Consider the following 21,892-nt stretch of genomic DNA (forward strand, 5'->3'; position numbering starts at 1 on the left):
CCCGTAACTGGAGTTACAAATGAGCCTACATGTTGGTACTGGGAACTGAACCCAGGTCCTCTACAAGAGCAGCAAGTGCTTGTAACTGTGATGCCATTCCTCTATCCTTAATGTATTTTATTTTGTGTTTATTTTTCTGGTTCTGGTATTCTGAAACAGGGTCTTCCTTCGTAGCTCATTCTAACACTGAACTGGTTATCCTCCTGGCTCAACTTCCTGAGTGCTGGGATTACAGTTATGTGTAACCCTATGGCCATCTAACTAACTAAACTTTAATTCCAAGGCTGACCTTGAACTCTTGATCTTCTTGCCTTATAGCTTCCAGAGTGGTAGGACTACAGGTACATGTTTCTACCTCAAAATAGAAAGTAAAATGGGGACTGGGCATATAGCCTGGTGTTAACATGATTGCTTAGCATGTATGAGGCCCTAGGTTCAATTCTCAGTACTACAGACAGAGTGTTGTTCTCCAGTTATCATCTATTACTTGTTTTATTTCCACCCATCCCAGTACCTATCATAATGGGTAATTAACTATGAAACAGGTATTCTATGGGATTTCTAAATCCATATATCCCATAGTCATGGATTCTATTAGTGAAATGAGGATTTAAATACCTTTAAAATGCCAGAATGTCTTGTCAGCTACATGGTGAGCTCAAGACCACCAGTCTTGACTGCATGAGACTTTTTTTCAACAAAATAAAACAAAACCATATACTTTCAAAAAACTCTACCTGTATCTGTGGAGGTGGCTCAGTGGTTAAGAACTCCTGTTCTTGCAGAAAACCCAGGTTCGATTCCTGGTACCCACACGCAGCTCATAATCATACATAACTCAAGTTTCAGGGGATCCAATGCCCTCTTCTGATCTCCTTCCTCTTCCCCTCCTTCTCTCTCTCCCCCCTCCTCTCAGCTAGCTTTGTTATATGGGAATAGTGACACCCACAGTGGGCTAGGCTCTCTCCCATCAGCCATTAATCAAGAGAATTCTTCACTGGCATGGCCATAGGCCATCTGATCAGACAATTCTTCAATTGAGATTTTCCTGTCCCAAGTGGCTCTAGGTAACATCAAGTTGGCAACAAAACTTAACCAGCACAATACCCAAAGCTATGACTTACCTATTCTGGCTCACACCTGTCTTCTTATCCATCTGTACTATGTCTGTTGACACCTCTACAAAAGTGCGTTTTCTGTTTCTAAGTTATTTTCTTCCTAACAAGGAATTAGTTCTTCAAGGCTCGCTGTTGGGTAGCATAGCAGTTTCCTCCAAGATTAAAACCTTCCACTTTGGAGGGAAGCTGGTTAAGACACGGGAGATTTGTGAGGAGGGGAAACAACAGGAAGTGCTAAGCCAGCAGTTCTCGACCTTGCAAATGCTGTGACCCTTTAAAACAGTTCCTCATGTTGTGGTAAGCCCCGGCCATAAAAATGTTTTCCATTATAACTGTACTTGTGCTGTTATGAACCATAATGAAAATATCTGATATGCAAGATAGCTGATCTGTGACCCCATGTGAAAGGGCTGTTCATCCCCCAAAGGGGTCGCCAACTCACAGATTGAAGACCACTGTTCTAAAGAAAGAAAGAAAAAAAAAAAAACCTTTCTATCCTTTAGGAAAGTCCTTAAGCTCAGTAAGCTAACAATTCATGAGCTTCAAGGATGGCCCCCCATCCCGCACCTGCACCAAAATGACAAAATATACTAAGGCTCTCCCTCCCCAAGCACAATGAAGGTGTAAGGACTCCTGGGAGATGCTCTCAAGCTGATCTACCTAGAAGAGGATCAGACTGGCCAAGCTGCCTTGGCAGAAGAAGCAGAACACACTCAAACCACCTAGAAGGGGTAGAGACCAGCCAAGTCACTTAGAAAAGATAGAGACCAGGCAAGCCACCGAGAAGAGATAGAAAGTGGTCCAGCTGCCAAGAAGTAGAGACCAGCCAAGCTCAGGGCAACTGAGCTGCCTGAAAAGGCCACTCCCAATCTACTAAGCTGCCTGCAAGTTGTACAGTGAGCTCCAGTTTTCATAAGCTGACCCATGCTGGGGTGGGCTTTAGTGCCACAGTTGTCACCCAGTCATTCTACTCCTGTAAGCAATCCCTCACCCATATCCCTGTAAACTAATAAAACTCTGGTTCACCATTAGACTTTAGTGGTATCTATCATGGGCTCCCTGACTGGGGTAAGCAGACATTTGTTCAAGTCTCTCTAGCAACAGTGTCAAATACATGTTTTTGTGAAATCTTATCATTTACACAGACACAGAAATTGTTCTTCTTATAAGAGCTATAGCACTTATAGGATTATAGCACAAATAATCACATAATATTAAAGATACCTACAATATAGGGCCTCACAGCTGAGCATTGGTGGTGCATGCCTTTAATCCTAGTACTCTAGAGGCAGAAGCTGGTGGTGGAACTCTGTGAGTTCAAGGCCAGCCTGGTGTACAGAGCTAGTTTCAGGACAGGCTCCAAAGCTACACAGAGAAACCCTGTCTCAAAAAAAAAAAAATACCACAAACATGGCCTCACTATGTTTCCAAGTTTAGAATCACACTCATACCCCTGGTTCCTTTTAAATACAGGAAGAAACACAGATGTCAAGAGAAAAGACTAATACAAAATTCTTGCAGAGGTGGATATGATGGCACACACCTAAAGCCCTATGACCTAGGACTCTATATACGAAAGCAAGATTACTAATTCAAGATAATTCTTAGCTACATTAAAAATTAAAAGCCAACCTGTAAAATAAAGAAGCTTCAAAAGACAAACCAACTGGGCACAGTGGCTCACAGCTATCATAGATACTGGGGAGGCTGTGGCAAAATGATTGCTACAAGTTAGAGGTTAGCCAGGCCTCCCTGAGCTAAAGAGGGAGACTATCTCAAACAATAAGAAAGAAGGAAAGGAAGGAGGGAGGGATGAGGGACGGTGAGGAAAGGAAAGAAAGGCAGAAATGGAAAAATATATTCAAACAACATCACACCAAAACATTAGTAATACTTGAAGGGCTCAAATAAATAAGATAATCAGTTCATTAGAAACAAACAAGCAAACAAACATGGGAACAGGAAAAGATGTTAAAATGTTATCAAATATAAGAAACTGTTCAAATTTATTAATTAAAACTGAAATTTGAGAGGCAGAGGCAGGTGCATCTCTGTGAGTTCAAGGCCAGCCTGGTCTATAGAGTGAGTTCCAGTACAGCCAGGTCTGTTACATAGAGAAACCCTGTCTCAAAAAAAAAAAAAAAAATCCTGAAAATTGAAATAATAGATGTCAGAGGTGAGGGTGAACACCTTTAATTCTCACACTCAGAAATCTCACACCATGAGCTCAAGGCTACCTTGGCATAAACAGTGAGTTCCAGGTCAATCAGATCACCATATCCAGACCCTGTCTCAAAAATAAAAGAACATTCTCATACATTGATGCTATAAAAATACTCTCGTATGCTTGAAAGATGCACATAGATACTGTGGTGGTTTGAATAAGAATGACCCCCATATAATCATATGTTTGAATGCTTGGCCCCCAATTTATGGAGCTTATTGGGAGGAATTAGGAGATATGGCTTTATTGGAGGAGGTGTGTCACAGAAGGTGGGTTTCAAGGTTTCAATTCCCAATTTCCTGTCTGTCTCTGCGTGTGTGTCTCTCTGTGTATATCTGTGTCTATTTCTCTGTCTCCCTGTCTCTCTGTTTCTTTTTGTGTCTTACTCTGTGTTTCTTCTCTGCGTCTCTGTCTCTGTCTGTCTCTCTGTCTCTCTCTCTCTGCCTCCTACTTGTGGATCAAGATGAGAGCTCTCAGCTCTTTCAAATAACATGTCTTTGCTCTACCATCATGGACTCTGAAACTGTAAGCCAATGAAACATTTCTTCTGTAAGATGCATGTAAGGTGTTTTGTTATAACATCAGATAAGTAACTAAGACACACACCCACACCACACCACACACGGGTGGGGGGGGGGGAGACAGAGACAATATAGTGGTTCACTGTGGCATTACTTGTAATAACAAAGGGGAGAATAACTAAAATGTGTATCAATAGAAGCTTGGTTACATAAAGTACAACAACCATACCATGGCACTGTAAACAGTCATAGAAATGATAATGTAAGTAGGCAAGCAAATCATCAATGAGATGTTACTTAACTTTCCAGATGATTTCCTCTTAATGAAAATTAGAATTATAAAAAAATGAATAAGATTTGAGCACGTACTTCACCCAAGAGCATATACAATCCTGGCAAATAAGCACATGATATGATATTAAACCTCATTAGCCATTAAGGAAATAAAACTAAAATCATGAGATAATGGAACATACTTGTTATGAAAGCTAAAATAAAAATTACCTATAATAACAAGAGCTGCCAGAGATGTGGAATATTCACATAGAGCTAGTTAAGATGCAAAACTTCACAAGCACTTTGAAGAGTGTTTGGCATTTTCTTTTAAAGTCAACACACATTTACCCCATGACTCCTGGGAATGCATGCAGCAAGAAAATGATACATCTCCAAGGCACTGAGCTGGGTAAAAGAATTCAGTCTCAAAAGAAGACATAATACAGAAGGCTAGTAAGATGACTGCGTGGGAAAGGACACTTTCTGTTAAGCTTGAAAACCTAAGTTTTATCCATGGTGTGAGAGAAAAACTGTATATGTTATCCTCTGTCCTCTATATGCACACCATGGCCCATGCATGCCCACCCTCTCCATACCACCCCCCATTCTATTAATATGATATCCTCAAAAGAAAAGAAAAAAAGAAAAGAAAAACTATTAGGACAGAGAGAAAGATCGGTGATATCAGGGACTAGGGAGGACAGAGGTCTTAAAACAAAGGAATAGCAAGAATGAATTTCTCTATGTGCCAAGACAATTCAATATCCCATCAGTGGTGTTAGTTACAAGAATATATTAAAAGTTGCAAGGTTGTGTGCCATACTGTATAGAAATTACAACTACTTTAAAACTAATGAGAACGATACCTTCTATTTCTCGATCTAAAGGAGGCACATCATCTCTCATGGAGAAATCCATAGCAGTTCCTGGGATGTCCATCAAGTCTTCATCACTAGAGCTGCTCTGGAAGCTACTAAAACTCCCCTGTTGAAAGCCTCTGTTATCCATGGCTCCTGTGCAGAAAGACAAACACTGGGATCATCACAAGGAACAATTAGCCCCTGACAGATTTTTCTCTTTCACTGTAGAAAGTACACATCATTGCATAGTAAAAATTGCCAACTTCAGGGCTTATTTCACTTTCGAAGCTCATTATTTCTCAAAGTACTCACACTATGCATTATAAACTCACTACTATTTAATTTGCAGCAGACATGCCCACAGGCATGCACATACAATACACAACAGTTGGGGCTGGACAGATGTGCTTGCCGAGTACCCCAGTTAGGTTTCTAGCACCCACATTCCTCTAGTTTCAGGGGAACCAATGTCTTCTTCTCATCTGTGTGGGAACCAAGCATGGATGTGGTGCATGTACACACATGCAAACAAAGCATTCATTCTGATAAAATAAGACATAAAAATCTAAACACAAAATTTTAAAAAAATACATACCACAGCTACAATCAAGGGTGATGGCTTAAACCTTGACTTTTCCGCTTATAAACCACATTCCCTGTAATCATTAAAAACTGTTATCTTAGTTGTCAATTTGACCTGGATCTGGAATCAACTAAAAGGCAAGCCTCTGGGCATTTCTCTGAGGAATTTTCTTGATCAGATTATTTGAAGTGGGAAGACCCACCCCTAAATGTGGGTGGTACCCTCTGGTGACAGCCCACATTAGGACATGGAAGAAAATTTGGCTTTTTGTCCGTTTGCCTTCACCATGGCTGACAAGTTCACCTATTCTGATGCTTCAAGTGCTCATTTCTTCACTGATACTGGACCCAGCCTCCACAGACACAGACTGAAGACCAGTGGCTCTCCAGGAATCCTCCAGGCCTTCAAAGCCAGACTGGGACGGCTGAGATAACAGCTTAGCCTCCTGTACTGAGCAAATACCAGATTCTTAGCCTGTCAGATGTGAGACAGTCCAGACTTTGCCCTGTGAGCCAATCTAATAAATCCCCTTTAAACACATATTATTCATTCTATTGGTTCAGTCCCTCTAGAACACACCACTTTTCTGCAAAATTTGATACTAAGCCTTTCTCTCCATCATTTCTCTCCATCAGTATTTGGGGGCGGGTGTGATGTTAAGGGTGGGATTCCGGACTTCACACATGCTATGACTGAGTTACAATACCCAGCTATGTGTTTTCTCTGATAGCTGTGTTTTTCTGTATTTGTTCTGAATTTGACTTCAGTGGATTTCTTCAAACAAGTATTTTTTCATTAATTGTTAATTTCTTCCCATTTCTGTAATTTTCAACTAACTTTTAGAGGGATTCAAAATTAACCCAAGTGAAGTGATTCATGCACCTAAACACTTCGGAGGACGGGGGCAGGAGGTTTTGCCATGATTTCCAAGCAAGCCTGGGTTAAAGATTGTCTCCAGAATGTTTTTAAAAATCTACAAACTTACCAAAAGTGACAGAAAGGTACCCATGTATGATTGTTTCTTGGGCCGTTTCTTGAGCTTTATGATCTTGAGTTTTGAAAATTATAGCTCCCATTTTTTTTTTAGGCAATCTTCCACTTTTTCTGATAGAAGGTCTTAGCTCAGGCTAGCTTCAAACATACTATGTAGCTGAAGGTAACCTTGAACTCCTGATCTTTCTGCCTCTACTTTGTAAGTAGATTAGGCCTCTAATAAGAGGTACAACAACCAGATGTCATTTGGTAACAATGGTTATTTTCTGATGTGATATTTTGGTACTAATGAACTCTTTCTTATAATATATTTAATTTAATCATTATGTTTGCATGTAAGTAAAATACTTTTTATGTGTCATAATCCATTGCTGTCACTTTCATGTTCAGATTTCCCAAAATTTGTTCAGCAGGAACTTCTTCATGCTGGCCCCACCTTGCTCTCATTCAAATTCATGGCCTTTTTTCTACATTAATTGTTGTTACATGCATATATACACATACATACATACATACATACATACATACATACATAGAGACGCCAACACCCCAAGCCACATAACTTCTCACATCATTTGGGCTTGATTCCCTAACCTAGGTCAGCTACATGCCCAGGTCTCCTCCAGAAACAACAAATTTTCCAAACAGAAAAGAAACAGCCCCTATACTTTAAATTAGATCTCAGCTCCCATCTGTCAAAGATAAAAGATGCTTCTTAGCCTGAATTTCATTTACCTTAGCTTACCTTTTAAAGAAACCTACCGGACACTGACTATTTCTTATCCAAAGATTTTACCTGTGAAATGCTTTAAGATGTGAGACATTTCAAGTTGCAACAAGATTACAGCAATGGAAATCCCACATCAGGTCTCCTCTGATAGGTTGCAGTTAAATTGAAGTATACTAACATAGAAAATAACCTCTGAACTATGTGAAATCTACATGTAATACATGTTACTATCATATTTAGACTTGAGGATTAGCTCAAAGATATATTACTACATATGCAAATATTTCTAACTCTGAAAACTTCTGGTCTGAAACATTTCTGTTTTTATGTTGTTGTTTTTAAGACAGAGTTCTCACTGTGTAGCCTAGGCTGGTTTTGAGCCTGTAATTATCCTTCTTCAGTCTCATAAGGAGTGAGACTACAGGCATGCTCTATTTTTCTCAAGCATTTTTGACAACAAATATTAAATCTGTACCTACAGATATTATTTACCTCTTCCTCAAACCCCATTCGTAACTTCCTAAGAATGCCACATGACACTTCTGTTGTTGCCGCTTCAAACTCAACAAGAATGAAAAAAAGTAGTAAAAATATTAATCCACACACGGATCATACAATCCCAAAAAGGCATGCTCCCTGCCCTCTTTCCACCCCAACACCAATCTTCCTTTTAAGTCGCAAGTGTCATCAGTATTTATAATTAATGGCTATTTGACTGTAGAATTTGATTATTTTAAATGAACCTACAAAAACATTCTCAATCTCATTAGTAGGGTTTTCTAGATTTCTAAAACCCTCAACTGGAAACAAATGCTGTTTTAGCTAATGAGAAGGAAAAAAAAAAACCAGGCTAACAATGTAACTCAATTTCTCTCTCAATTTAAATTTATTAAATGAAGCCAGGCATGGTAGTGCAAGTCATTAATTCCAGCACTTAGCAAAACTAGGCAGGAGGACCCAGAGTTTGAGCCCAGTATGAGATACAAAAGAAGAACAAGAAAAAAGACATCAAATGCCTGTGGGATCCATATGGTGGATACCTCTGAAAGAAAGCCAAAGAATTTGTGACAGAATCCTTTCCTTTTTTCTTTCCCTGTGGTTATATGTTTCATCGCAAATGTGATTTAAAATACCCAGTTCCAACAACTCTATTAAGCACACAAATCATAGAAAGAAAAGTATAGCAAGTCCAAAAGTAATTTATGTTTGGCTTTGGAATGCATCTCGTAGTTTCAGATGTGTGTGCATACCTATTGTACTGAGAATTCATTAGAACAAAATAATAACATAGGAGAAGACCCAACAAAGGAGTAGCTTGGAAATGTCTCAGTTTCCCCACAGGGACCTTACAAACTCTTTCCTGTAACCCACTGACATAGAACAATGCAGCTAAACTGAACTACATAATATTAACAGCTCCTAAAGCAGTCATTTGGTTCAATGTTTGGATTATACAATGTTTCCTTAGTAAATTCACAGAAAGACAAGAGCCAATGAAAGATGCAGCCAGTAAATCAAGCAAAACAGATCAATGAATAGGAGTTCAAAGGAAGTAAAATACCATCACTTAAGGTAAACATGGTACTTGCCTGTGGATAATTCACTTTGATACAGTACTTACACATACTTTGCAGATATGAAGATGTTCAAAAGAAAAACAAAGCATCAGAATGAATAAACAAAATCCTTTAAAATTGACACTTGAGTTAGGCCAGGTGGTTGAAGCCTATAATCCTAGCTACCCCAGACAACAGGATTGCAAATTTAAAGTCTATATGAACAACAAAGTAAGTTCAAGTCCAGACTGGAAATTTTAGTGAGATGTGTCTCAAGCAAAGGTATTATTAGCATGAGTGGGGTCCTAGGTTCAAGACCCAGTACCACAAAATGAATTAATTATTAATCAATTAATTAGTATTTTTCACTTGTCTTTTAACATATTTTAAGTAAAATACAATGACATCACCTTCCTCTTCTCTTTCCTCCTTCCAACTCCTCCCTTGCTCCCTCACTCTCTCTCACACTAGTTTCTTTTTCATTATTGCTACATACATACATAGATATACAATTATATAAATACAACCTACTTAGTCTGTTGGTTATCCAATGCAAACTGGACAGCCCTAAAATCATATGCACACTTACAATAAATATTATCTTTAAAATTGATATTTAAACTCATGTGTAGTAGAACTCCAAGGCCAAGGATCTTCCCATAATACCTTGTGACTTCACTATGATGGTTTAGTCCAAAGAATGGTATATCTGGAATAAATAAAACCTGTAGATGGCTACAACAAGAAGTCAGCCAGAATCTGGGGCATGCCAGGAATAACATAAGGGAAATTGATTTGTTTATTTTCCCATCTAGTTCTGGGGCTGCTAGTAGAATCTGTCAGGCAATAGAAGGCTATGAAGAGGTAAAATGTTCAGAGTTTTATGTGGTTGGTATTTTTGTAGCAGAACTGACATATGCCCACTGTTATGCTCACAAATTTGTTATGCCTCAAAGAGAGCACATCAGGTTGGCTCCCTGAACCATGAGTGTTGTATCTGCCAATTCATCCAACTATATATCAAAAATGCTTTAAAAAAATATCAGTTCTATGGTGATGAAGTGGTACAATGTTACTTCTTGTTATTACCTAAACAATATAGTGTAACAAATAACGTCATAGCATTTACATTGTATGAACTATCACAAATAATCTAGAGAAGATTGGAAGTGGATTTAAAAAGATGTATATAGGTTGTATGCAAGAACTGTATGTCATTTATATAAAGAACTTAGTATTTTGGGGAAGAGTTCTGAAACCAATTTTCCATAGATATGGAAGAATTGATGTAGTTGTATGCCTCTGTCTCTTTACAAAAGCCATCTGCTCTCTGTGGAATCCAGCCTATCCCCATCCCCATTCCTTCTCAGTCTGGTGAAATGATATTGAATCCATCTGAGACCAGCTCAAACAGGCTTTTCCTTCAATAGTCCCTTTGTTCAGACTCCCATGTTGAGTGCATAATCTCTCTCACTTCAGTCTTGTGATTACACTGGGTCCCCATTTATGTTGTCTCAGCATAAGTGTTCAATAAATGTTTTCTGCAGTGAATTCCAGTTGGGGGGGAAGGGTTAACAGGTCATCAACACACATATACGGCTGACACTTAACAAATCTTTACCTTGCACTAACAGGGGAGGGAACTGTGGATACAAAAGGAGTTTATGACTCTGTCACTAACTCTCAAGGAATTTATGACCTAGGTGGGGGGAAAGTCTTAAATGACATAACAGCTGTGTTGGACTGTTAGAATAAGTTGGCATTTGGAGAATGGAGGAAAAGTTAGAAGCTAAAGAAGGCTTCATGGAGAAGAGGGGTTATTTCAGGTCCAGGAAACAAAGTGATCTAGGCCTTGGAGATACATGTCCGTCTAGCATTAACTCTTAACTAGAATGCAGATATGAACTGGAGCACTGAGACTAAATGGAGTCATTGTGGTTTCCAAAGAGCAAAATGATGAAAAGAACATTTTAGAAAGCAAGCATGGCCGCTGTACGGTAGGAAAGTGAGAGGTGGAACTAGCTGGGAAATCACTTGCTACTTCTAGTTTCAATGTAGGTGATTTTGTTAAAAGAGGAAGATGGATTTTGTTTCTAGATTCAGCCAGTCAGACTGTCTTTTGATTGGAGACTTGAAGCCACTGACATTAAAATTTACTACTGAATTTATATATTTGGGAATATGTCTGCATATGCATACACACATGTGTATATAACAACAACTAAGGAAAAAAGAACATATTTTTTGAAATGAGAGGATATAATGGAAGGATTTAGAGGGAGGGCAGGGAAGGGAAAATGATACAATTACATTATAGTGATAAAAAATGAAAGAATTTACTTTTTAGAAGAGGAAGAAGAAAAAGGAGAAAAATATCTTCCCAGAGTTTGTGCTAAGACCAAGACAAGCTGGTGGGTGTGGACAGGGTAGTATTGGTTTGTGGTATAACTTGCTATCATCCTGTTTTACTACGAGTACTGATACAGGTTGGTTCAAATAGGTTAGTATTCCCATATCAAATCAACTAACTTATTATCTTAGTTAGGGTTTCTAACTGCAATGGAATACCACAAACAAAAAGGTTATGAAAGTAACTTATGACACAGGGAAAAAAATCAGAAACTCGTCTACATCAAGCCCAACTTGTAACAGAACATGTATGGAAAAAAGTGCATGCTATGCAAATGACCCAATGCCTCTACTACAGGAATTAAAAATCTGAATCCTTTGCACAGCATTCACCATCAGCCTTTGTCCAGCTCTGGCCCACTTACACTCTCTGAAGGGCCTTTTTCACTCAATAAACTGTCATCTTCTGTTATTATCCAGGCATCTCTGTCCAAATCTTTGTTCAAGAACCCCAAGTAAGTGCCCTCTAGGCCCCAATATCTTCCTAATACAGGGTTACATAAAGCCTGTGTTCTCCAGGGCCTGTCACAAACAGAGGGCTCAAAAATACTCTAGTTTATACTTCAATTTCTGTCTTAATTATCTTATCTTGAGAAGCAGAAATGAACTGTGGATATCTGATATTAATCTCTGGGATGACAGAAAAGATGCTTATTTCAGAGGTTTGGGATAATCTTTAATCCAAAGGACTGCCTTAACCTATCAGAAGTGCAAGTATAAATCCTCAGGAGAAAAATCATTGTGAATCACCTCACAGTGTGGTCTTCACTGGAGGGCCATCCTCACAGGTGAGCAGGGGCTTTGAGAAGTGATGGGAAGCCTGAACAGGCAACATCAGAGCTGCAGTTCTCAAATATTTTCATCTTAAGATCTCTTTAGTGTTCAAAATTATTGAGAATCTAAAAAATCTCTTATTTATATGGATTATATCTATAGATAATTACTGTATTTAAAGTGAGAACCAAGAAATGCTTAAAATGTGTTTATTCACATATTTAAATGTAATAAGCTGAGTCTGACAACTCACATCTCTTTTCCCAGCAGTCAGGAGGATAAAGAGGGAGTATTGCTATGATTCTGAAGCCATCCTGGCCTATATAGTGAGTTCCATGGCAGACTTAAGAGACCCTGCCTAAATAAACAAATAAATTAATAAATAAGCAAGTAAAATATACTAATACGCAATTCAATATATTAACATATTTTGAAAGATTACTGCATTTCCCAAACATAAACTAGTCTCCAGAATAGTCCAACGTATGCTTGAGTTAAAAACATAAGTAATGTCTAAACACTAACATAAAAATACTTTTGACCTTGTAGTCCCCACCCCTCAAAGGTCCTGGGAGCCCACATACCACACTATAAAAATTGCCGACGTAGCGAAGTGCTAAGCTGGAAGAAGCTGTACTTGCACAACTGATAAGGAGGAAGAAGTCACATCAGCCAGAGACAGTTGTGAAATGTAGCAAATGACAAGCTAATCTCTTCTGTGACTACTTTGGAAGGAATCGACAACCAAGATCTATAGAGTTTGGATCATTCCCAACAGATGAATAATCAAGACACACTCTAGATAATTTACTTAAATTGTCTTTAAAACTTCAGATAAATCAAAAACAATAATGCTATCTTCTTTAAAAGACTAGCTTTTCTTCAGTATTATCTCAAAGTTCTTTAGATATAATCATAAATGTTCTATTTCACAGACTTTCAAAAGTGTAGTAAATGAGCTCAGGATAGTCTCATGTGCCTGTAAAACCAGAGCTGAGGCTAAGGCAGGAGATTACTGACTTGGAGGCAAATGTGGTGAGATCCATGGTAAGAACCAATCTCAGAAAGCAAAAATAAAGTAAGTGTGATAATGAAATATCTAGAAAAGCACCCTAGAAGGTAGGGAATAAGGAAATATCAGGCCAGACAAAGACAACGATATGTTTACAAACACTTTTCACTTCAAAACTACTTATAAAATTCATAAATAAACTTTATGAAACTGCCGATCATTGAAAGTCCTTCTTGCTCTAAGAGGGAATTAGTTCAGGAATGAAAGCCTGGAATCACAGGAAAGAATGACACCATCAGTTATCTGGCAGATACAGTGTAAGCAGCTGGTGGCTTACTCTACTGCCATGCCTTCCTGACCAAGATGAAATGATCTCCTCACTGCAAGCCAGAATAAACCCCCTATAAAGACTTCCAACATGACCAACAGAAGTTCTTAACAGGGACGAAAAGGTCAAATTCATCAGACTGTGGTAGGATATGTAATCTCAGTACTTGGGAGATTGGGGCAGAAGGATCCCTCCAAGTTTGGGATATGTTTGGGTTATAAAGCATGATCCAGTTTCAAAAAGGAAAAATGAAAAAGAACCTCAAAAGCAGAAAAATTAAATTCATGATTAGCTCATGCCGATGTCAAGAACAGATTTTGAATTTACTTTCATCCTGGATTGAAAACAGTTTGTGTACAGGGTTTGTTCTTAGACATGATATAGAATATCAGAATTTAATCCAACAATCAAAATATCATTCCTCTTAAAACAAGAAGGCAAGTTTGTAATCACATGCCTGTAATCCCAGTACTTTAGGAGGGTAAGATAAAAGTGTCAAGAGTTCATCTTCAGCTGCATGAATTTCTGCCTTTGTCACTTCCACATCCAACAGAGGATTAATTTCTAGAATATGCAAAGAACTAAAAAAAAAATTAAGCATCAAGAAAACAACCCAATTTAAAAAGGGGCCATGAATCTGTACAGATAATTCTTAAAAGAAGTAATACATGTGACTAACGTTTTTTTTTTTAATATTCAACATCATTAACCATAATGGAAATGCACACTAAAATTTCTTTTGAGGTCGAATCCCTTACCAGTCAGAATGGCTATCATAAAGAAATCAAATAACAAAAAGTGCTGGAGAGGATGTGGGAAAATTGGAACCCTTATTCACTGCTAAGAGTGCAAACTATTGCAGCCACTATTGAAATCAGTATGGAGGTTCCTAAAAATAACAACAACAACAACAAAAAAAAAACAGTCTATCAAATGAGCCACCTATGTCACCCCTAAACATATATCCAAAGGACTCTATAACCTCCTAAAGAGATAGCTTCTCAACAATGTTCATTGCTGTTCTAGTCACAATAGCTAAGTACTGGAGACTGTCGGGCTATCTGTCAACAGGTTAATGGAAAACCAAAATGTGGTACTTACACACACAGCTGTAAAGAAAAATGAAATTGTGAAACCTGTAAATCAATGGATGGAGCTGAAACAATTATATTGAGGTAACCCAGATCTGGAAAGACAAACCTGGCATATTCTCCCTCATATGCAGATCCTGGCTTCTAGCCTTTAGATATTTGTGTTTAACTTAAAATAGCTGCAAAAAAACAGAAAATGGCCATTGAGGTAGAACGTGTTTCCAGGGAGAAGATATAACAGAACACAGGTGATATAAAAACAGAGAGGAAATTTAGGAAGGTGAGGGGCTTGGGATGGGATGGGATGGGAGAGACAAAGAGATGAGGAGAAAGGGTTAACCAAAATGAACATTGTGTATCTATCTATATGAAAACCTACTACTTGGAAAGCCAACTAAAAATATAAAGGACAATACTGACTAATAGCCATGAAACATTAAACAAAATTTCCAATTCCAGGTCTGAAGTACCTCCTCACATTCTAATCTGTTGGTCAAGGAGGCCATAGAGGCTCCCAAAAGAATACAGGATATTGCCATATCTTTTGATTGCCCACCAGAACTAGTTGATAAGATCCATTGCTAAAGACACCACAGACCTTATGAGCAATACAGAGAAATCCAAATAACTGAGTTGGAAGTTTCTTCCATGCTGGCCAGCTCTCAACATGCAAGACACTTCAATATAGACTGTTGGTCAGGAGTTGGGGAGACATAAATGGCCTTACCCAGGTAAGGACCCTAGGAAGTACAATGAAACCTACAAGGCAAGATGTGTCCAGTTTATAGTGGCATGACTCTCAGAGGGGCAACAAAGCACTCTCTACTTGGTTCTGAGGCCTGTTCCCTCAAAGGGAATTCATGCCTGGTTTAAAAAAATATAGTTAATAGTTGTATCTTTTACATATAGCCATAGCTGAGGAGGTCTTATGCCCTGTGGAGGAACTTACTACTACTGTTTAGCGAAATTAATATGTCATCAAGCTACCTTCTAAATACATACCTCTATATTCACAAACAAATGCTACTCAGTTTTAATCAGAGAAACTTTCTGTTCACAACAAATGGTAATGAATGAAGAGATACATAGCTGCCCAAAGTGCTTGAAAATAAGTTTTCATTCCTCAAACGACATTTATACCAATCCCCTCTAAGACTCAGGGAACAAAATGAAGGAGGGAGCAGAAAGATATAAGAGTAAGGCTGAGAAATGTTGTCTTCTGGATATGACACAGCTAATACATTAGAAAATTTAAATATAGCAAACATAAAAGCATATAATTTGAATTAATTTAGATCTATATATACTATACTTTTGTTTTGCTTGAGGTAGGGTCTTGCTATGTAGCCCAGACTGACCCATAACTCATTATGTAGACCAGGCTGGCCTGGAACTCATAATCGTCCATGGTCAGCAACCCAAGTTGCTAGTATTACAATTGTGTGCCATTGTGACTGGCTTAGATTTATATTCTAATCTAAAGTCCCCTTGTCAGACTTTATATAACATGATATTATGCTATTGAAAATACTTTAAATGAGCAAGTAGGCAAAGATATTAACATACATTCTTTCTTCAGTAAAATATGACAGGCTTATTTTTATAGATTTTAATCTTTTATAAAAATGATAATCTGCTTGGTGATGGTGCCATATGTCTTCCTTTAATCCCAGCACTCAGGAGGCAGAGGCAGGTGGATCTTGTAAGTTCAAGGCCAGGCTGGCCTATAGAGTAAGTTCTAGGACAGCCAGTGCTACACAGAGAAACTCTACGTTAAAAAAAAGTGACAGGAATAATAATCAAAATTTATTGGCATTGGATTAAGCAAAGATTATAACAATGGGTCAAAAATATTAGAAAAATTATTGATAGACCAGAGGCAAAACGAATCCAAGAATCACTTGTAAGCTAGTAATTGAGGAAATGCTAGACATCACAATGGAAAACATGGCTTTGGAACATATACTATATTACAAACACTTCAGACTTTTAAAAAGTTGATCATAAAAAGAATACAAATCTGCCAGGCAGTGGTGGCGCATGCCTTTATTCCCAGGACTTGGGAGGCAGAGAGAGGTAGATCTCTGTAAGTTCCAGACAAGCCTGGTCAACAGAGTGAGTTCCAGCATAGCTAAGAGTGTTTCACAGAGAAATCCTGTCTTGACCGCCACCCCCCACCCCCAAAAAAAGAAAGAAAGGAACACAAATCCAGATGTGGTACTCTGGCTAAGGCAGGAGGATTGCCAAGAATTAGCCTAGGGTATATATCAAAGCCTGTCTCAGCAAACAAAAAAGAAATAGGCAGGAGAGTGAATACAAGTTCATTGCCAGTCTGGGCTACACAGTGAGTTCTAGTGCAGCTTGGACTACACAGTAAGACGATGTCTAAAAAGTAAATAAGTAAAATGCAATAAATTTTAAAAGAATACAGAATATCATACTCATCTAAGACATGAAAGACATATAATTTACAGAGAGGCAGCCCATGGCTTTTGCACTGTGAATTTCCACTTAATAACAATTTATTCTGAGAGCAGCATTGTTCATTTGTACAGAGTAATTCTGTTTGAATTCCTTTTTTTTTTTAAAGTCAAATGTTGAAATTAGCTTAGTGGGCTTCCATAAGCCTTTTGCAATACATCCTTAGTTTTAGTTAACCTGCCCATTACTCCTTCATCTCCTTCGCTTCCCCCATCTCTGTTTAGTTCGTTTACTCTCAGTATGCTCCCATTTCTTTCATTTCACATGTATTCTACAATCTTTCAAGTAATTTTCTAATTGAGATGTGAGGCGGTAGGCTTCCATAAAATATTTTACACACCTTTACTTTGAGCCAGCCCCCCACTCCACCCCTACTGTCCTCCACCTCCCTTCACCTCGCCCTGCTTTAGCCTTTCCATCCCCAGTAACCCACCTCCCTGTGTTCATTTTACTATTCTCCCTCCCTTAATATGACCCAGTCTCTAAAGGGCTCCTCTAGTTTCCAGGCTTCCACTTGTTTTCCAAGTTAAACATGGAAAAGATTTGAAACTAGATCTATATATGAGAGTGAACATACAACGTTTGCTTTCCTAGGCCAGTTACGTCACTCACTCTAATCTTTTCCATTTCCATCCATTCACCTTCAAATCTCATGATCTCGTTTTTTTTTTTTTACCCCCCACGGCAGACTAATAGGCCATTGTGTGTATGTAGCACATTTTTCTTACGCATTCATCTGTTGATGGACATTCTAGGTTGGTTCCATTCCCCAGCTATTATGAATAGAGCTGCAATGAACACACTAAACGGTCAAGCAAGTTTCCACAGGAGTGAAGAAACCAACAGTTCCAACGAGCTGTGACACCTATGAACCACAACAATGATCAGAATGGTACAATACCCTTAAGAGTGTAGCAGTAGCTTACATATCTTCGTGGTAACCAACAGCTTTCTACTTTAACTTAAGACCCTCTCCACAAGAGAAAAACTATGTCTGTCAATGGAAACCTAGCCAACTACCCAGGGCTACTGAAGTCATGGATCTTGGTGGAGAACCTACAACCACCACTTTACCAAACCAGCAGAATCCCTAAATGATACTCTCGAACTTGTTCTTATACCCATGAATAGGGAGGATTTGGAGGAAGGAAAAGAAAAGGAAATGATATAATTATATCATAACCTCAAAAAGTAAAAGAAATATCTTAAATAATCCTTTCTTGCAACCCTGAACTCATTGTCCAGCATGATATTTTGATACATATAAAAAGAATATGATACAGAAGACAATTCAAAAGAATGATAATGTTGAAAATGAAGCTTGTTTCCAACATGAAGTCAGGAGCTGAAGATGTCTGCCTCACTGTGAGTGGATGCTTGCTTCCATGTAGCACTACTATATGCTACCCACAGATCCACAGTATTCTGAGTGTGACAGGAATGAGTATGATCTAAACTAAATTTTTAAGAGAGATATATAGGCGGTATAGGGGACCTCTAACAGTAGAACTAGTATTTATCTGTAGTGCACAAATGGACTTTGGGAGCCCATTCCCTATGGAGAGATACTATTTCAGCCCAGTACATGGAGACCTAGGCCCTCCCCCAAATGATATGACAGACTTTGATAATCCCCGGTGGAAGGTCTCACTATCCTTGAGAACTGGGTGGGGGGGTTGGTGGGAGGCATGGGGGGATGGGAGGGAGTGGGAACAGGAGATTGCTATGTAAAATAAGATTGTTCTAAATAAAAAAAACATTTAAAATAAAAAAGCGATATATAGTAAAAGAAAGCAATATGAAGAAATTGATGCAAAATATCTCCAACAAAAAACCTGAAGTCATTAATTGTCTTTAATTCATAGAGAGATAAAAGAATGAAAGAATTGAGGGCTGATAGCACAATTGGATTAAGCATCAGTTCCTTAAAAGGAGGCTATCTTGAGAAATTTTAAACTTCAATGGCCTCAATAGACAGCAAAGGAATTACATGTGAAATGCCTTAAATAAAAATGTACTGACTTTTCAAGAAAAGGAAATGTCAGACATCAGAAACACAGTAACAGAAATGAAAACCTCATTAAATGGGTTCATGAATGGACTGGACAAGCTCACAAGAATGGTGAGCTTTACAAAATTACTAGAGAAACTTCCCAAACTGAAACACAAAGAGAAATTTTTTTTAAAAAAAAAAAATCAGACTGTCTGAATACTGGGGTAGAAATAGATACAACACATGCACAGTAGGACTATTGAAGAAGACAAACTAAAGAACAGAAAGAATGTGTGATATAGTAATGACTTGAATTGGGCAGAGGGCTCAGGAGGTAAAAGTGCTTGCAGCAAGCATAAAGCCCTGAATTCAAATCTTCACTGTCCCTGTGAAAAAGCTGGATATGGCTGTGCATGTCTATGGCCCTGGCATTGAGAGACAGAGACAGGTGGATTCTGGGAGCATGCTGACTAACCTCGCTAGCCAAAACCACAATCTTAGGCTCAGTGTGAGATCCTATCTGAAAGGAGTAAGGTGGAGAGTGAAAGAATATGACTCTCTGTCCTTCTGGGGTTTCTACATGTGTGCAAAAGCACACATGTGCGTGCGCACACACAGAGAAATAATTTCCTAAAAATAACACCAAACATGATCAACACTAAACATAAGTCGAGAAAGCACAAAATACTGAAGAAGTTAGATGCCTCTACCCCACAGAAAAGGCCTGTAGAAAGTCAAAATGAAAGGAGGGGGAGAAGAAAAAACATTGTGTGGTAAAACTAATTTTTTTTCACACTGGATAGATAAAGCAAATCAAAGCAGAACTATATAAAAATTAATCACATTTCTATGTCAGGAAACGAGAACAAACTGACTGTATAAACAGAGTAAAGTTAGAGAAGTGGAAGAAGAATGAGTGTTTGCATTTGAAATGCTCCCTGAAGCCTTTTGAAAGCCTGACTCCCAGAGCAGGAGAATTCAGAGGTGGAGCTTTTGCAGTGGGGTTGCATTCTGAGACCCTGACCTTACAGATTAATTCATCAATGAATTCATACTTTGATGGCATTACTGAGAGGTAATAGAAACCATAGGAGGTGGGCCTACTTCGCTACACATCCTGGAAGAATACATTTCTTTTCAGTTCTGGGAACTGAACCCAGGCCATCTTGCATGTGAAGCAAACACTCTACCAACTGAACCTATCCCTTGGAGGCATATATCCCATGCCTAACCCCTTCCTTACTTTCTCTGTTTCCCAGCCATGAGAGGAGAAGTTTTGTTCTGCCATGTGTTACATGGCGTGATGTTCTGCCTTACCTTGGGCTCAAAAGTAATGGAGCTAGCCAACTATGGGCTGAAATGTTTAAAATGCAAACCAAAGTAAACAGTTCTCCCTTCCAGTTGATTTCTCGCCAACACACTGTCATAGTGATGGAAAGCTGACTAACACAGAAATCAACAGAAAAAAAGAATCAACAGAATAAAGACCTTGTTCATTAAAAAGATTACCAAACAACTACAGATCAACAAATAAAAAAAGATACAAATCACTAGTATCAAGGACAAAATAAAAACTTGTTATAGTGGTACCTGCCTGAAATCCCAGAACTCAGGAGGCTGAAGCAAGAGGACCATTGAGATAAATAAAGGCCAACATGGCTTACATAGGAAGTTCAAGACCAGCAAAAGCAATATAGCAAGATTATATCTCAAAAATAAAGAAAAAAAAACATCACTATTGGTTACTCGGACATTTAAAACATAATAAAAACATATTAATAACAGCTCCATGTCTACACACAGTATTATAGCCTAGAGGAAATAAACTAATAATCTTTCAAAAGTACAATCCACTGAAATTCATACAAGAAAAACTAAATGGTGAAACAGGCCTACATTTATTTAAATAAACTGGATCAATAATAAAATTCCAAACCAGAAAACAAATGAAAAATTCACTAGTATATGCTACTAAACTACACATTTAAACAGAAATCATGATAGTTCTCTACAGCTGCCTTCATGCCATGAAGCCAGCATTAGCCTAACACCAAAATTACAGGAAATAGATTATAAAAAAAAACTGTAAACCAGTGTTTCCTATTTGACATGGATGTGAAAATATTGGGGAAACCATTAGCAAAACAAATAAAACAATTCATAAAAAGGAAACACACACCATGAAAAGATACAGAGGACACTTAAACGCATAAGTAAAAGCTTGTGAAAAGGTAACATTAGAACAATGATGTATGTTCTAAAAAAGACAAAACTGTAGAGACAATAACATGAGAAGTGGCTTCAAGAGATTTAGAATAGGAAAGGAGGCAAGGTGAAGAGGCAGGGTGCATAGAATTCTGTAATGGTGGGTGGTGGATATATTTTATTATATATTTGTCTAGACCCATAAGATATACAACATAGGATACCCTGCCAAGCACATTTGTACCTGCCTATGCACCCAAATACTTAAGAGGCTAGCTCACAACAAAAAAGCTTCCATCTAAACTAGACAACATAGTGAAAACCTGTCTCAAAAAAAAAAAAAAAAAAAAAAAAAGATGGCATGTATTACAGTGCAGGACTCTAAATACAGGAAGCTGAAACAGGAAGATATTGAGTTCCAAGCCAGCCTAGGCTCTATAGTAAGACAATGTCTCAAACAAATAAGCCAAGAAAAATTATAAATATAAACTACAGACTTTTGTAACATACTACAATGTATTAATATTGGTTCATCATTAGTAACAAGTGTAGAGTACTAAGAACAGGGGATACTGGGATGGGAAGCATGTGGGAATTTGGATTTCCCCTCAGCTGTTGTCATAAACCTAAAACTACTACACAAAAATAATTCTGTTAAAGTAACCAAAATCTTAAGTAGACCAAAGATGGTTTACTCATAAGGGCTGAAGAGAAGGCCCCAGGCATTAAAAGAACTTG

At 38.1% G+C, this 21,892-nt stretch overlaps 1 protein-coding gene across 4 annotated transcripts in view; it reads right to left on the reverse strand.

The window, feature by feature from the left end:
• Clcn5 (chloride voltage-gated channel 5) overlaps positions 1–21,892 on the reverse strand; it is a 156,064-nt gene that overhangs the window by 52,025 nt on the left and 82,147 nt on the right. For all 4 annotated transcript variants that reach the window (XM_051178518.1, XM_051178520.1, XM_051178522.1 and 1 more), the window contains one exon: positions 5,006–5,152. In XM_051178518.1, the coding sequence (XP_051034475.1) occupies positions 5,006–5,152 (147 nt within the window). The remainder of the gene's footprint in view (positions 1–5,005; positions 5,153–21,892) is intronic.

Source organism: Phodopus roborovskii, unplaced genomic scaffold (assembly GCF_943737965.1).
Source record: "Phodopus roborovskii unplaced genomic scaffold, PHOROB, whole genome shotgun sequence".
NCBI classification, from domain to species: Eukaryota; Metazoa; Chordata; class Mammalia; order Rodentia; family Cricetidae; genus Phodopus; species Phodopus roborovskii.